General features: G+C 39.7%; 1 protein-coding gene across 11 annotated transcripts in view; it reads left to right on the top strand.

Moving 5' to 3' along the window:
* The window catches only part of slc25a21 (solute carrier family 25 member 21), a 477,243-nt gene that overhangs the window by 337,035 nt on the left and 122,509 nt on the right, over positions 1-17,699 (top strand). For all 11 annotated transcript variants that reach the window (XM_059649192.1, XM_048538456.2, XM_059649191.1 and 8 more), the window contains one exon: positions 11,320-11,368. In XM_059649192.1, the coding sequence (XP_059505175.1) occupies positions 11,320-11,368 (49 nt within the window). The remainder of the gene's footprint in view (positions 1-11,319; positions 11,369-17,699) is intronic.

Genomic DNA, 17,699 nt, shown 5'->3' with positions numbered 1-17,699 from the left:
TGTTCCATTTTCTGCCCATGCCTCCAACTGATCTATATCCTGCCATATTCTCTGACAATCCTCCTCACTATCTGCAACTCCACCAATCTGTCTACTAATAAGACAGCTATATTTTCCTCCAAGTCATTTATGTAGACCATGAACAGCTGAGGTTTAATCCCTGTGAGCATTAATCTCTGTGGAGCACCATCGTCACAACCTCCATTACGAAAACCATCCTTCCACTGAAACCCTCTGTTTCCTTTGACTAAGCCAGTCCTGTATCCAATTTGCCAGCACATCCCTGATACCATGTGACTTCACCTTTTGAACCAGTCTGCCATGAGGGACTTTGTCAAAGGCTTTACTGAAGCCCATGTAGACAATATCAACTGTTTTTCCTTCATCAATCATCTTTGTCACTTCCTCAAAAAAACCTGATCAAGTTAGTTAAGCATGACTTACCCCCAACAAATGCTGTCTATTGCTAAGAAGTCCATTTGCTTCTAAATGTTTATAGATCTTGCCCCTGAGAATCTTGTCGAAAAATTTTCTGACCAGTGACATGAGGCTCACAGGTCTGTCATTTCCAGGATTATCCCTGCTACCCTACTTAAACAATGGCACAACTTTGGCTATTCTCCAGTCCTCTGGGGCTTCACCTGATGCAAAAGTGGGTACAAAGATGCCTGTCAATGCTCCAGCAATTTGTTCTCTTGGCTCCTCAATATTCTGGGATAGATCCCATCAGGAGAAAGATATTCTGCAAAAAAAATGATTTTGGACTGGGAGAAGGTAGATTTGGTGGAGGGATCACCGGATCCGAAACATTAACACCGTTTTCTCCTTCACAGATGCTGCCAGACCTGCTGAGCTTTTCCAGCAGCTTTGTTTTTGTTCCTGATTTACAGCATCCACAGTTCTTTCGTTTTTTTTTATTAATGTAAGACTGGGTCTGACCAAACAAGACTGGAAGCAGTTACTTCTGGGTAGATCTAAATCAGAATAGTGGGAATGTTCAAAATGGAATTAACAAGAGTTTAGAGTGAAATGTAGGACCAACAACATCAAAGAATCCTGGATATCTAAGAATATTCAGGACTGGAAGGAAAGGAGATGCTTTTTAACAGGTGCAAAGGGAACAAGTCAGTAGAGGCCCTAGTGGGATATAAAAAGTGCGGGGGGGATCTTAAGAAAGTAATAAGAAGAGCAAAGAAGGGAAATAAAAAAGCAGTGGTGGGTAAGAAAATGCTGATCTTGTCTGGTTTCTTGGAAATACGAGAGGCCAACTTGCTCTTGTGCGTAAAATCCTGATGAGTGTCTGGTTCCTCTTCTGTGCATGTACAGAGAATTATAACTCCACAACGTCGGAGACCAAATGCGCTACAATGTTCCCCATCATTTTTCTGGCTCAGAGCTTTGTTTTAGAAGTTATGGATTAATTTCCCTGGTTTTCGCTATTCTTTCTCCTGGGACTTACTTCTCCCCTTTTTAGCTCTCCAGAAGTTCTTGGCACAATTCAAGATGGGTTGCTTGAATTTCTAGATTTAGAGAGAGATCGGTTATCAGTCATAATTGCTACTGCCCTGAATGTGGACACCTTTTGATTCTCCATGTGCATCCTTTGGTTGCAGGGAAGGCAATTTTTAAACTCCTCAAGTAGTTTATTTTCTATATTGTTGCAAGTGCATTCTATTTTTAAAGTGTAGACCCATCAGTTAAAAGATATTTAGTCTTTCAAATTCTATATTGGTTTGTATGGATATCGCATAGGTATTCCAAATTGCTGATGATAGGCCCCCTGGAGTAACTTACAAGTGCTTAGAATGGGAACTTTAGCCTGTTCATAACTGATCCATATTTCAAGAGAGAGCTGAGATCTCTTGGTCATTTTCTGCAACAGAGCTTGTACCTTGAGAGCCCATACTTCTTGTGCTGTTGACATGCTGGTGTTGGAGTGGGGTGGGCAAAGTCAGAAGTCACAAGGCACCAGGTTATAGCCCAACAGGTTTATTTAAAGCTTAGACATTCAACGTATGTTTATAGGCTATGGAAAATTTGTTGAGCTACTATTAGGCAGAGTTATATTGTCCCCAGCTGCTAGAAGTTGTTCTAGATCTCTCCCTGTCACTATGCACCAATTTTCAGCTCCAGTTTTTGGAAAGCTCTTTCTCTCTCATACTCTTCATACTTTTATGATTCTGTCTTGTTTATTTTCCTTAATCTCTAGCTCTAATCTTACCTATTCAACATTGAGTAGCATAAACTGATCAGATTCAGGTTCTGATTCTTCTGTACCTGATGCAGATCTGAACTTGGACTAGAAATGCTCAAAAAGCATCTTGAGTAAGTCCGATCTATCTTATTGGCTATAGCTGGCTTTACTGGTTTAGGGATGCTAATTATTCCCAGTCAAATTCTCTTGTTCTCCAAACATTTTTGCATTGAAATTGACCATGTTGCTTTTTGTGGTATGTTTCATGTTTTATCAGTAAATACCAATGTCTGAAGTGACCTTAGGTATGCAATAATGCTGTCTCTAGCTTGATCATTGTAGTTTGGGCTTTAATAATTATGTGCATCCCCATAACTAATTATATAGTGTAAATGACAGTAATTGTCATTAACTGTACTATATTAGAATGAATATAAAGAAAGAATAGTATCCTTTAACAATCAGTTAATCTACCCCTATGATAATTATGATGTAATTTATTGTGTTTTATAGCATTGGTACTATATTGCTATGAAATTTAGCTTTTTATTTGTTACTATCCTCCCTGTACTCATGTTTCTGAAATTGTTTTATGAGTTCTGACATGTTGATATTTTAATAAAAGAAATCCGTGCAAGACAATAAATATATGCTGTACAGCAACAACAGTATTCAGATAATTTGCATTTGGGATCCAACAGTTATAGTTTACTGCTTTGTAATAAACAATCTTGCTACATTTTACCAATGGGGTCCTATTTGCAAATTTGGTTTCTAGATGCTAACTAATTAATATAAACTTATTTAATGATTTTAATCATCAGTCCCTATTGATTTGAAATTACTAATTTGTCTTTTAATCACTTCAAATAAAAAAAAGTACCACTTTTGTGTTAAATATCCAATAGTACTGCACATGACTGCCTGAGGTGGATTGTACATACAGTCATCTGGACTGCATATCTCACCAATCAAAATTATAAGCTTTGTTTGAATAACATACAGTAACTTACAGAACTTGTGTTAAGTTGCTAGTGTTCAAATTGCAGTCTGGCAGCTGATGGCAGGCTTCATGCTATAAAATTTTGTGATGCTACACCAGATGACTGTCACTTTAGATTTATGAGTGTTTACTTTTAAGCCTATTATCCTGAATTAGGATTGAAGTAAAGTGAATCTCTTGAACCAGGAGCTTGTAATAAATGAAATACTCACAGTATGATAGTGCCATTTAAATGGAAGGTAAGAAAAGGAGACCAAAATTTTGTTAGCTTTTAACAATGGAAATAAAATCTAACTCAGAGAAAATGGCAGCCAGTATGGAGAACAGGAGGAAAGGAGACAAGTTAAACCTTATTAAATTTATGTGGTGCCAAAGTGCAGTTAATAAATTATAGAATGAAGGGAACAATAATAGCACTAATAATACTTGCAGTTTTTAGAAAAAAAATCCATTCATAGGATGTGGGAATTGCTGATCAGATTGGTGTTTATTGCTCATTTTAGTGAATCGTGAATTATTTTTCCCTTTATTCATTCACAGGATAAGGGCGTTGCTGGCTGGGTAGCATTTATTGCCCATAGGGCAGCTAAGAGTCAACCACATTGCTTTGGGTTTGGAGTCATATGTAGGCTAGACCAGGGAAGGACGGCAGTTTCCTTCCTCAGGGACATTAGTGAACCAGATGGGTTTTTCTGACAATTGACAACAGATGCACAGTCATCATTAGATTCTTAATTCCAGATATTTATTCAATTCAAATGCCACTATCTGCTGGGGTGGGATTCGAACCTGGGTCCCAGAACATTATCTGGGTCTCTGGATTAACAGTCCAGCGATAATACCACTAGGCCACTGCCTCCCTTTTCCTTCTTTAATTTCCATAGCCTATGTCATTCAGGTCTGCCAGGAAGGAAATACCAAGATTTTAACCCTGCAACAATGAAGGAATGCTGATATACTTAAGAACAGTGTGTGTTTTGAAGAGGAACTTGCAGGTGAGCTGTTCCTATACCTGTGCTTCTTGTCCTTCTCAATGGTAGAAACCATGGAATTGGAAGGTGCTTTCTAAGCACCCTTGGAACCTTAGCCTTCCTCATGGTGCACTCTGCTGCCAGTCTATGTTGTTGGTAAAGAGAGTAAATGTTGAAGATATTCACGCTGAAAATCGAGTGGTCTATTTTGGCTTAGATAACATTAAGGTTCATGACCTTTGTTAAAGTTGCACTCATTGTTGCAAGTGGAGAGTATTTGATCATACTCCTGACCTGTGCCTTGTAGATGATGGGCAAGTATTGAGGAGACTGGAGGTGGGTTAATCAAGCAGGATTTTCAGTCTCTAATTGTTGTTGTAGCCACAGCAGTTATAAAGCTGATTTAATTCAGTTTCTGGTGAATGGCAACCCCTAGGATATTGTTAATAGTGACTTCAGTGAAGATAATGCCAATGGACTCTCTACAAAACTTGGGATCATGAAATTGGTTCTTTAACGACCTTCATCTAACTTGCGTTGCAGTGTCTGCAATGTTCAATAATTCACCATTAGAGAATTTAGAGACTGAGCTGATTGTGTACGTTTTTTGCTTTTCTCCTCTTAGCCTCACCTATTATTTTTAATCCATGTTAGGTGTGTTGCTTTGCTAATTTTTTTGCATTTAGTAATTAATAACCTCAGTCTTTGTTAATTGAAGAAAGCCTGGTTAAATTGTCTGCTTTTTAAACCAAGAAGTTCATTTGAGTTTTGGGAGAAACAAATTTGCAGATGAATGGAATATTTTAAAATGATCCTGTGTTGCAACCGACCAAGTCAGTCAGTGAATAAAGAATGCAAGCCAGTTTATTATCCCTGTTCATCTGGGCGCTTAAAAATTTGGACAGTTGATGTGAACCTAGAACAAATTTGGGAACCTCACCTCGTGTCTGGATGTAATACTCTGTTGTTTACACCCCTAACAACACATGCTATAATGCAAAAATCCTCTCACTGTCCTGTTGTTTTATTCATTGTGTTTTACATTCTAACTAAGCCTTCCATAGACAGAGTTGCACTTTCTGTTGTATGAGTTTAGCTCCTTGTTAAGTTGAACAAGCTTCCTACCCTGAGTAAGGTCTTTCTGTGCAGGAGTCCTCCCGCTTGTAATCAGGACCTGGTGGTGAATGATGTTTTGTATGGCAATCCATTGCAACCATACACTTAAGTGGTTCACAGACTCCAAGTTCCAGGCATAATCTTAGAATAAAGAAGCACCATTTTAAGACTGAGATGAGGAGGAAATTCTCCTGAGGTTGTGAGTCTTTGGAACCGCCTTTCTACAGAAAGCTGTGGGCAGAATCCTGATGTATATTTAAAGCTGAGATAGATACATTCTTGATCAGTAAAGATATCAAGGCTTATGGGGAAAGGGCTGGAAATGTTGGAATGTTGGACGCCAGCCATGATCCTATTGAATGGTGGAGCAGACTGAGGGAGCTAAATGGTATATTCATGCTCCTTCCTATTTCTCCAGGTCTTATATCCTTATAAGTGCATTATTGCGTGATGTGGTAAACTTAATATGTATTGGTTACAGGAGATTGGAGTAGTTAAATTTTTGTTTGCACTTCAGCCCCCACGTTCCTAATCTTTGTGCACCCAGTGAGTAGGGGCACAGACAACACGGAGGACCTCTTGATAAAATCTGCTCCTGTGCCTGACTAGGATAGCTATTAATAGATCCTGGAAGAAGAGGTCATAACTCCTAACCACCTGCATCTCATTCATGGCTACATATGTGCCTGCATGTCCCTGGACAGGGTGCATCTGGTGTTTGACAACATACTAGAAACTTGTAGAGGCTGATGGGCACTGGTTGGGGGTAGAAGTGGGGGATGGTGATGGTGTGATGCGGTGCCTATCCAACCAATGACATATTAAGTTGATCCCGCCTCCATTTTATTTTTACTCCAGTCATTTAATCAGCTGTTTGAGTTATTTTTAATTTAGTTAAATTTTTAGTTTTGCTATCTCAGTTAAGTACTGAGATGTATGTAGGGCGGAACCTTATGGTGCACTGATAATGTCCTTGCCTCTGAGCATGAGGGTCCTTGTTCAAGTCCCATTTAAAACAGGGTTGTGTCATAATATGTCTGAACAGGTTGATTAAAGACATTTAAAGTTCTCTAAATTTGATTTAATACAGAGTGCCCCTAAGGGACTGTCTTACTTTCATCAGGTTTGATTTTGTCAAATTTGGTTTCCTAAATGAGTATTCAGATAAAGAAGAGCCAGTGAACAATGGGTGATATTGTGTAGTATAGAGATGAAAACGCTAAAAAAGTATTCTAAAATACCATAGTATTCCAGGTCATGATGTATTCTTCACAAATAAGCTGGAGGTCCTGTAGCATTGTTGGCTGGATTTTTCAAAAGGTTATGAGTTTGAGATTGGGTGTGAGCTTACTTTGAAACTCTCTGGATCCCAATGCCCCCAGAACGTGCTGAGATTTTCAAAGGGAGGGCCGGAGCCCACAGTCCGCATGCCTCAAATTAACAGATTATTGAGCTTGTTGTGGAGCTTATTAACAGTATTTAGAGCAGCAGTTTTAAATTGTCATCGTTTGGGGGAAAAGTTGAAGGTCTGGGACACATTAAGGAACAGCTGTTCTGTAAGTAGCAGGGAGCCATGAGAGCTAATGGTCAATTGTTGTAAGAGATGGCAGATAAACCCAGCTGCTCAGTGGCACTGAGCTATCATAGCTGGCACTGAGAAGCTTGTTTTTGTGAACAGTGAGTGGTTAGACTCTTGAGAGGTCTGGTAGGCTGTTGGAATCACTTGGGCATCAGAGATGGCTAGAGGAAGTGTTGGTGAACTAAACAGTCAAAGATAAATAAATTGAGATGGGATAGTGAGCAGAAACTTTGACATATGCTTCCTGTTGTTCAAGAGGAGGCCAGAGGAGTGGAGCAAAGGGCTACAAGGAGACAAGGGTGCTACCCAAAACATCAGATGTATCAGCAAAGAGTCATTTCCCTTCAAATGACAGCATTTTGGAGACTTTGTTGTTGGTTTTGGATATTTATTCTTAGGTCCATAATAACCTGATGCCCCATTGCTTCACATGACAGCCTCCTATGTGAAGCTCTAAGTGCCACTGAGGTACGGAAGTTTAATGTAGACATTGAAGAGTAGGTCGCATCTTATAGTTAAGTGAGTGGCTGCTGGGGAGTAAAAGTTATCCTCTGAGGAGATATCACCTGACATCTGTCTGGTATGCACTCACAGAAACTGAGAAATGCTAAAATCGAACTCATCTAATGATATGAACCTACATTGAACAAACTGTTGGTATCTTCAAGATGTATTTCTGGTGCTTTTGCCAATGAGATGGTGCCCTTCAGTTCAAGCTAGCCAGGGTGTCTGACATTGTAGTTATTTGTTTTGCATTGCACAACAAGACAATGCAAAAAGACCTAGTTTTAGATGTGGTGGATGGTCTCGAATGCCGCTTAAACATTTTAAAAATGTCTGTTTTTTTTCAAAATGATATTTTAAGCACGCATCAGGTCAGTGAAACAAATTAAACTGATTTAAATTACAGTGTTAAAGCCACAATGATCGGTGAATGGAGCCATTTCAGGAGGGGAGAAAAGTAGTTTGGGTTGGTCAAAATATCATAGCTACATTCAAAAGTGCATCCAACAATTAGAGTAAATTTGACCAGAAAAATGAATCGTAGCCATGAAATAAAAATAACCCTCAGCGGGGAAACAGAAGAAAACAGAAATGATATGATGTTATTACCTCAAGGATACCTCCAACATACATCCCCGTCCCTCCAGTAAATTTGCAATCTGTTAATGCAATTTTTCTTTAACAAATCTATGCTAGCTGTCAATAATTAACTTCTATGTCTTTAAAAGCCAAACAATTTTATCCCTACTATTTCAAACTTAAAAATCTTGGTCATATTTGAATCAATCTCAGTTTCTTCACTTCTAATCTCCATAAAGCCTATAATGTTACAAACAGTCTTGTACCTTAAGTCTGATCTCCTGTGCCTTCCTCTGCTTTTTGCTCTACTTTAGGTATAACTGTTTTTAAAAACCTCTTTTATTTTCCCCAGCTCCTTCTCCCTAAACACATCTACTTTGCAATCATGAAAAAATGTTGTTTCTTTGACCAGGTTTCTGATCACTCCTCTCAATTTCATTTCCATTGTTCAACATCTATGTGAAGTGTTTCATGATGAATTTTCAGCATTAAAGATGCTGTATAAAGACAACTTATTGTTTTGCAAATGTCTTGCTGACAACATGCTGAACAAACTGAAGATTACTTTTGGTCTGTATATATATTGTAAAAATATGTTTTCTGAAATTAGTTTTATAAGCCAGCACTGGATTCTATTTGCTCATCACTGTCAAAGAAACAAAGAAACCTACAGCACAGGAACAGGCCCTTCGGCCCTCCAAGACAGCGCCGATCAAGATCCTCTGTCTAACCTGTCATCTATTTTCTAACGGTCTGTGTCCATTTGCTCCCTGCCCATCCATGTACCTGTCCAAATATATCTTAAAAGACGTTAACGTGTCTGCATCTACCACCTCCGCTGGCAATGTGTTCCAGGCACCCACCACCCTCTGTGTAAAGAACTTTCCACGCATATCTCCCTTAAATTTTCCTCCTCTCACTTTGAACTCATGACCCCTAGTAATTGAGTCCCCCACTCTGGGGAAAAAGCTTTTTGCTATCCACCCTGTCTATACCCCTCATGATTTTGTAGACCTCAATCAGGTCCTCCCTCAATCTCCGTCTTTCTAATGAAAATAATCCTAATCTATTCAACCTCTCCTCATAGCTAGAACCCTCCATACCAGGCAACATCCTGGTGAACCTCCTCTCCAAAGCATCCACATCCTTTTGGTAAAGTGGCGACCAGAACTGTACACAGTACTCCAAATGTGGCCGAACCAAAGTCCTTTAGTATACTGTCTTTAGTATATTGCTGATCCTATTGGTAATGCTGCTCACTATATCAATTAATATTGTGTTTATAACCTCAAAATGGGCCACATAAGGCCCAACAATTCTTTGAACACTTAAAAGAGTAGATTCATCTGTCAGAGTAATTAAGGCACCAAAGGAGACTATTCAGCGTTCAAAATCTGAAGAGTAATCCAATCAGTCCCATTTTTGTGTTCTAGTTTGTTCGCCCTGTAAAGTTGTTTCTCTTAAGTGCCCATCCAATTTCCTTTTGAGATTTTACCTCATCTATATTTCCTACCACCATTATAGGTAACAAGATCCAGTTTTTTGCATTCACTACAACAAATGTTCTTCCTCACATCTCCTTCCATCAATTGCCTAAACCATCAAATCTGTGCCCCTTAGTCCTAGTACCATCTAATGCCATTTTCTTTGTTTCCTTTGCCTTGAACAGACCTTAGCCATGTACAGGGATATGAAAGACAGCTTCGGTCGATGTGCTTTGGGCAACTAGGTTATAAGATAAGATGGCATAGAAGCAGTAGACAGTGGACTTGGCTGAGATGTTGAATGAATAATTCACATCTGTCTTTACTAAGGGTGGAAATGCTGCACAATCCATGGTGACAGAGGAAGAAACTCAGTCACTGGAATGGTTTAAAAGAAGACATTGCATAGGCTTTGGTACCTAACATTGATAATGCACCCAGATCAGATAAGGTGCATTCAAGGATACTGAAGGAAGCAAGAGTGGTAATTGCAGAGGCACTGGGAATAATCTTTCCCTAGACTTGGAATGGAACTGAAGAGAATTGCAACTTTGCTCCCTTGTTCGAGAAAGGTTGTAAAGATAAACCCAGAAGTTACAGACAGGTCAGTTTAATTTCAGTGGGGGAAATTGTTGGAAACAATTACTCAAAATAGAACAAATAGTTGTATCAAAAAAAATTATCTGGGAAGAGCTTTCATGAATTTCTAAAGGAAAAACCATGTTGGACTGACTTTCTGAAGATTTTTGATCAAGAAAACAAGAGTTGATGAGGATAAAGCCATAGACATGATCTACCTGGATTTGAGTAGGCCATTCTACAGAATGTCTCACAACAGACTTATAAGAAAAGGTACAGCTTCTGAAGTAAATGGGGCAGTAGGAACATGGGTACAAATTATCTGTGGGAAATGCTCGTATTGGAGGCAGTTCTGAGAATGTTCACTACTCTGACTCTTCGGATGAAGGTGTTGGGTTATGAGAAAGGCTGAGCAGGTTAGAGCTAAAATTATTGGAGTTTAGAAGATTGGGAAGTGATGTTATTACTCACAAGATTCTGAGGCGGCTTGACTAGTTGAGTGCTGAGAGAATACTTCTCGTCATAAGGAAATTTGGAAGTAGGGATCACGGTTTAAAAATAAAGTGTTTCCAATTTACAATGAGAATAATGAGAAATTTCTCCTCTCAGATCATCTTTAATGTTTGGAATTCTCTTACTTCAAGGATAATGGAGTTTGAATCAGTAAATATAATCAAAACTGGTTGGACAGAGTTTTGATCTACATTGAATTAGAGGCAGAAAAGTGGAGTTACAGCCACAATTGGAACAACCATGATTTTACTGACTGGAGAAACAACCTCAAAAACTAAATGGTCTATTCCAATGCCTCTGGTTAGCTTCCACAATCTAACCTTTTCCTAAAATCCAACACCCAGAGCCATTCTCATAAATCTTTTCTGCTCACATGGCCCTCACATTATTTTTCAAGACTGTGTCCAGAACTGAATGCATACTTCAGTTGTGATAAGAAATATTTAAAGTGAGTTCCTAGTATAATTTTGTTCTAATCAAAATAAACTTGTACATTGCGGATGCTTTGGTCCAGGCCAAATCAATTCAAAATGGGCAAAATATTACTGTATCCCCAAATGTGGTGAAAATAATTATTCTATGCTTTATACTCATGGCTTAGATGTTTATGCTGAATTATTATGAATTACTGAGTTGTTTTTCTCCACACACTTTTTTGTCTTACTTAGTTGCTCCATTTTGCCTCAGTTATCATATTTGATCTTCTTTACAATAATAATTTTCACACTCCTGCAGTGAAACATAACCATCATTTGTGCCAATATTTACTGGTTGTTCCTTTTCTGTCACCTGCTTAGGTCTTGTGGAAATTTGTCTGATGCATCCCCTCGATGTGGTGAAAACCAGGTAAGACTTTGCTTGAGCAAGTTTTATTGATATTGGAAGTCATCCAGAATGTGGGCTGTCAAACTGGTGATTTAAAATATCAGAGCTTGCCTGTGTATTTGGTATCTTAATGTCATTCTGCAATGGAGGCAACTCGGCAAACTGATCATTTTTCATTCTGTCAAAAAACATAAGCTGTTCCTTTTTAAAGGAGACAAATGCCAAAGAAGTCCTATCAAGGGTAAAGTAGCTAACAGAATTACATCCTTGTGATTATTTTTGAGTTTGGATTTGAATTTACAATTTATGCTGTGTTCACCATCTAGAATCTCTGTTGACGTACTGTTTTTCTGTTTCTTTAAAAAAAGTTACTTTTCAAACTGGTTTTACTTTAGTGGTTGAGCAAGCCAAACGAATGAGTCTATTCCCATGGACAATTCATAGTTTACTTGCAAACTGATACAAAAACAATATGTGATTCAGATCTGCATGTGCTCTGCATGCTTTAATCAGAACAAAATTCTCTCTTCTATTGTACCAAAATTGTGTTGTGGAGAGCATTAGGGGTTGGCAATGAGAAGGCAGATTACTGGATTAGGGTAAGTGTAAGGCAATTCTGTCCCATATTTTGATCAGAAGTTAAAACAAATGTGAACTTTGCTGTGTATCATCATATACATTATATCATTCAATTCTGTTTGATCATTAAGCTGAGAAACTGTTAAACCATTTTGTGCACATTAACTCATTCCATTCCAACTTTTCGAATTGTTCGAATAGATTCTGGTCACAGTTTACAGGGTAGTGCAGCATATGATTGACCTGACCACAGACTCACATCACATCATATTTTTCATTGTTGACTTGTAATTGAGTACAGCAGAAAACAGCAGTTGAATGAAAGACACTGTAACATAATATGGGAATGCTAAGGCTGCTGTTCTTAAATTGATGCAATTTGCCAGCACACATGTAAAGGAGTTTAGTTTCCAAGTTAAATCAACTTCAGTTGAAAGAGGAAAGTTTTAAATTCTCACTTTCCATTGTGTTGCATACTGCTTTGAGCTTAGCATGTAGATTATTTCGCATTAGATTCACGAGGATACTATTCTGGCATTGATGTATTGAGAAAATTTGGCACATTTATGTAAATTAAAAATAGCAGGTCTACTACCATGAATATGTTTGGATATTAATTTGCATTTGAAATTAACACTGAAAATTCAATTAAATCCTGAATTGCACAATTCATTCTCTACAATATTTCTGTCATAGAGGCAGCAAGACTAAGTTCAATCACAATTGTCAGAAACTTAAACTTTGAGATTACAAGCCATTGTGATTTGATTTTGTCATTGACATTTTACTGTATTAAATCTTAATGAAAATATATATTTTTACATGAAAACATGGCATTTTAAGTTCTCCATTTAATCAAAAATATATTACGACTAAGTTCATTTTGTTTCTCAAACACATTTGTTAAGCATTAATAGTAGATTGTGGAAAGAATGTTCTAAACTTGGAGTGAAGAGAAGTCCGCAGCACCAGTGGGGTGAAGTTATGGCTTTTCATTAACCTGGAAACCTCCTATTTACATGGTTCACAGCCTGGTCTCAGCTCACTTGGAGGTAACAAAGGGTGTCGGACCCAAAATGCAGCAGGGGGCTCACTCCTTTAGGGCTGCCATCTGAATCTGATCAGGTCAACTGTTTTAACTCCTGCCTCATTAGGGGAAATAAACAGGAGATTATGGTTCATGTAAGGATCATATTACAGAGAGCTCAAGTTTGTTCCAGACATTAGGTAGCTGATTATTTTTTGTAGAAACCTTGCTGTTTGTCCTTTAGTTAAGAATGCTAAATTGAGTTTTTTTAATAAACTTGCATTTGTTACAGGTCGAGTGAACACAGTAAACTAAATAGAACAGTGTTAATAAATGAGACGTATCAGTCACTGGGGCAGTTCATGTAATCAAGTTTATGTCATTCTGCTACAAAGCTTTGATGTTGATGATGGGTAGCAGTGTGTAAATGGTGCTTTGCCTTTGACATTTAAAACATTCTATAATGTTGAATGTAGAATTGTTTGGCTGAGGGAGACACTCTTCGATTTCACACTCCAAAGCAAAGACATGGATTTATTTACTGTTGTAGTCCTTTAAGATAAAGAAATAAGAACAGTGCCTCATTTGCTGGAGCCAGTGGTATTCCTGACATTTTTTCCAGTCTTAGGTAGAACAGCGAATACCAGTTGATGCCACATAAATTCACGCTTGCTCATGTGCATGTGAAAGATGGGCAGAGGCAATGTAATTCTTTGTTACAGTTGTAGATAGCATTAACTTAACTAGGAAAGGAAGTATACAAGATTTTGTAGAAACACAAGTGTTTCCTTGCTGATCCCAAACAGTTCATTATCTGTAGTGCCTAAGGCAAAACTAGGTCTACTGTGAAGAGTGAAATGCACCCTTACATCCTAAAATTACTCTTTATGACTACAAGACTGCTGACAAGCATACTTATTATGTAAACCAAGAATATGAACGGGTATAGTTTGCAGACTTGGAAAATATTGGCTGTATTTTTATGTCTCAAAGTTTGCAGATTGGGTGAAAGATACTTTAATGACTTCCAAAACAACCAAATCTTCTGTCTCAAGTGTTTGAAAGTCGTTCAATTCTTGACGTTTCTGAATGAGAAGGGGTTAAGGAGAAACTTGATTATTTAACATCATGCACTATTTAAAACTACGAAGAAATTAGATGAAGTCTACAAATGGACATTAGGGAATTAATAAAACTCTCTCTGAAGTGAAGCTTAACTGCTTCAAATCAGACCTCATAGGATGACATTAAGGTTTAAAATGTTGGTTTGTGATTGACATTTGTCACATTGTACATGAAGAAAAGGCAACCTGGGAATAATTGTAAATTAATGAATTATGTTGGGGTCTTAATTTTGTGCACTGTGCTTCAGGCAGGATGCAGAAGTAACTCACAGGAAGGGGGCAAGCCTTAAAGGATTAAATTATGAGGATGGGTTGAATAAATAATAATAAAAAAAACAAAGAATTGTGGATGCTGGAAATCAGAAACAAAATCAGAAATTGCTGGAAAATTTCTGAAGAAGAGTCACTGGATCCAAATTGTGAAGTTTGCTTTCTCTCCGCAGATACCTCCAGATCTGCTGAGTTTTTCCAGCAGTTTCTGACGTTGATTAAATAATTGTTGTACACCCTGGTCATTTGAAGGTTGGAGCCTATTAAGTGTTTCAAATAGTGTAAGGATTTTCTTGTATAGACACAAAGAGCAGACAAGCACCCAGCTCACTGAGAGGTTGCAGCTGCAGATCCCCTCAGGATGCTGAGACTCACAGAAGGCCCAGAGTTTTTCAGCCCCGACTCTATTTCCTGGGCATAAGCAAGGTGCAGTGTTGGTGCTGGCTCTTTATGTCCCAGCACACTGTGATGGAACTGTGCCAGATGTTGGAGTGGGACCTTAGGGCTGCAGGAGTTAGAGACGATCCTCTTCCAGTATTGTGAAGGTTGTTGTGTCGCGAAACCTGTATATGATTGGTTACTTCCAAGGAGCAACAAAACACCTTTGTGCGATCTCTCAGTTGTACACTCTGAAATGCAGCAGGATAGTGACCTCTCATGTTCTCTGGACAGAGTGTGCTACAATAATCTTGGTGGGCAGTACTCTGCACAATTAGGGCTGGCAATGGAGCAATGTCCAGAGCGACTGGAGGAGAAGATAGAAATAGTTTTCCAAGGAGGAGAACGAAGACATTAGGGTGGAGGAAGTTGACATTGTCCATAACAGAGCTCAACTCTGATGGATATTATGAACCAGTGTGACGATGCTGTGGCTTTAAGAGGTGTGTTTTTTCCTGATTTCTTTAAGGGAGAGATTGGGGGACAGGTGCCAAGCAGTCTACGAGAAGATAAACAACTTGTTTTTTAAAAATTGGAACAGAATAAGCAACTTGAGTGTTTGCAGTCAAGCCCTCACAGATCTTGGGTTGTTAGTTAGCTTTTAGCAGTTGTTGCTGAGATCTCAGATGGGTTGGAAGGCAGTGACTCTCTCCTGGCTGTACACTGTCTTTTTTTCACTCGGAATTGTCTTTTGATGCTCTTTCTTCATGGATTGGAGAACTGTGTGTGAGGCCATCTGTTTTCTGAGTTTGCCTTTTTGCCAAGGGTGTGTTTATGGGATGTTGCTATATTGGAACAGTTAATTAGTAGCAGTTACTGTATCTATTATTCTTTTAAGTTTTCCAATAGAGTTAAGTTATTCCAAGCTCTTCCTTCTTTAGTTGCATTTAACTGCTGTTTTTAATTAATTATATTTTGCTTAACATTCAGTGATTTGATCAATCGAATTGCATCTGAAGCACAGCACATGTCATTTCCCTTTAAAATAAGAAAGTGAGCACATTGATCACCACCTTCTTAATATATTTTGAAGGCATTTGTCTGATCCATGACACCAGACAAATCATTTTTGAGGCCTGGTTCCAATAAATGAGAGTTATGCACGGCAAACAATTATTGGCTAACATTTTTTGATCATCGTGCAGAAATTGTTTCGCAATGTGGGGACAGAGGTTCAGCTTCTGTTGATTTCATTTTTGTTATCTTTTCATTTCTGTCAATATCCGCTCATGTTTGTGTTTGAAATTACCCAAATACTTGCCTGTACGTAATGGTTCTATACTGGACAACAACAAGATGCTGAGTCTGCGGTGGATATTGGGGATAGAGTAACACTGACTTAGAAGGTCATCAGAGACAACAAAGTGTAGAGTTGGATGAACACGGCAGGCCAAGCAGCATCTTAGGAGCATGGCACGGTGTCTCAGTGGTTAGCATTGCAGCCTCACAGCGCCAGGGACCCGGGTTCGATTCCAGCCTTCGGCAACTGTCTGTGCAGAGTTTGCACATTCTCCCTGTGTCTGTGTGGGTTTTCTCCGGGTGCTCCGGTTTCCTCCCACAGTACAAAGATGTGCAGGCTAGGTGGATCGGCCTGGCTAAATTGCCCATAGTGTTCAGGGGTGTGTGGATTATAGGGGGAAGGGTCTGGGTGGGATGCTCCAAGAGGCGGGGTGGACTTGTTGGGCCAAAGGGCCTGTTTCCACACTGTAGGGATTCTAATCTAAAAGCTGACGTTTCGGGCCTAGACCCTTCGTCAGAAAAGGGTGATTTGGGGAGAGGGTTCTGAAATAAATAGGGAGAGAGGGGGAAGCAGATTGAAGATGGATAGAGGAGAGGAGAGGAGAGGAGGTGGAGAGGAGACAGACAAGTTAAGGAGGCAGTGATGGAGCAATAAAGGTGAGTGTAGGTGGGGAGGTGGGGAGGGGATAGGTCAGTCTGGGAGGACGGACAGGTCAAGGGTGCAGGATGAGGTTAATAGGAAAGAAATGGTGGTGTGGCTTGAGGTGGGAGGAGGGGATAGGCGAGAGGAAGAACAGGTTAGGGAGGCGGGGATGAGCTGGGCTGATCGTGGGATGCAGTAGGGGAAGGGGACAGGAGATTTTGAAGCTTGTGAAATCCACATTGATACCATTGGGCTGCAGGGTTCCCAAGCGGAATATGAGTTGCTGTTCCTGCAATCTTCGGGTGGCATCGTAGTGGCACTGCAGGAGGCCCAGGATGGACATGTCGTCTAAGGAATGGGAAGAGGAGTTGAAATGGTTTGCGACTGGGAGGTGCAGTTGTTTGTTGCGAACTGAGTGTAGGTATTCTGCAAAGTGGTCCCCAAGCCTCCGTTTGGTTTCCCCAATGTAGAGGAAGCTATAACGGGTACAGCGGATGCAGTATACCACATTGGCAGATGTGCAGGTGAACATCTGCTTAATGTGGAAAATCTTCTTGGGGCCTGAGATGTGGGTGAGGGAGGAGGTATGGGGGCAGGTGTAACACTTCCTGTGGTTGCAGGAGAATGTGCTGGGTGTGGTGGGATTGGAGGGCAGTGTGGAGCGGACAAGGGAGTCACGGAGAGAGTGGTCCCTCTGGAAAGCAGCCAAGGTTGGGGAGATGTCTTTGGTGGTGGGGTTGGATTGTAGATGTCGGGAGGATATTGCGTTGTATCCATGGGTTGGTGGGGTAGTATGTGAGGACGAGGGAGATTCCTTTAGGACGATTATTGTGGGGGTGGGGTGTGAGGGATGAGGTGCGGGAAATGCAGGAGACATGGTCGAGGGTGTTCTTGACCACCTTGGGGTGGATGTTGCGGTTCTTGGAAAACGAGGACATCGGAGATGTACGGGAGTCGAGTGCCTGATCCTGGGAGCAGATGTGGCGGAGGCGAAGGAATTGGGAATAGCGGATGGCATTTTTGCAGGAAGGT

This window comes from Stegostoma tigrinum, chromosome 10 (assembly GCF_030684315.1).
Source record: "Stegostoma tigrinum isolate sSteTig4 chromosome 10, sSteTig4.hap1, whole genome shotgun sequence".
Lineage (NCBI taxonomy): Eukaryota > Metazoa > Chordata > Chondrichthyes > Orectolobiformes > Stegostomatidae > Stegostoma > Stegostoma tigrinum.
Note: the sequence above shows the minus strand (reverse complement) of the source record. Positions and strands in the feature narration are given on the sequence as shown.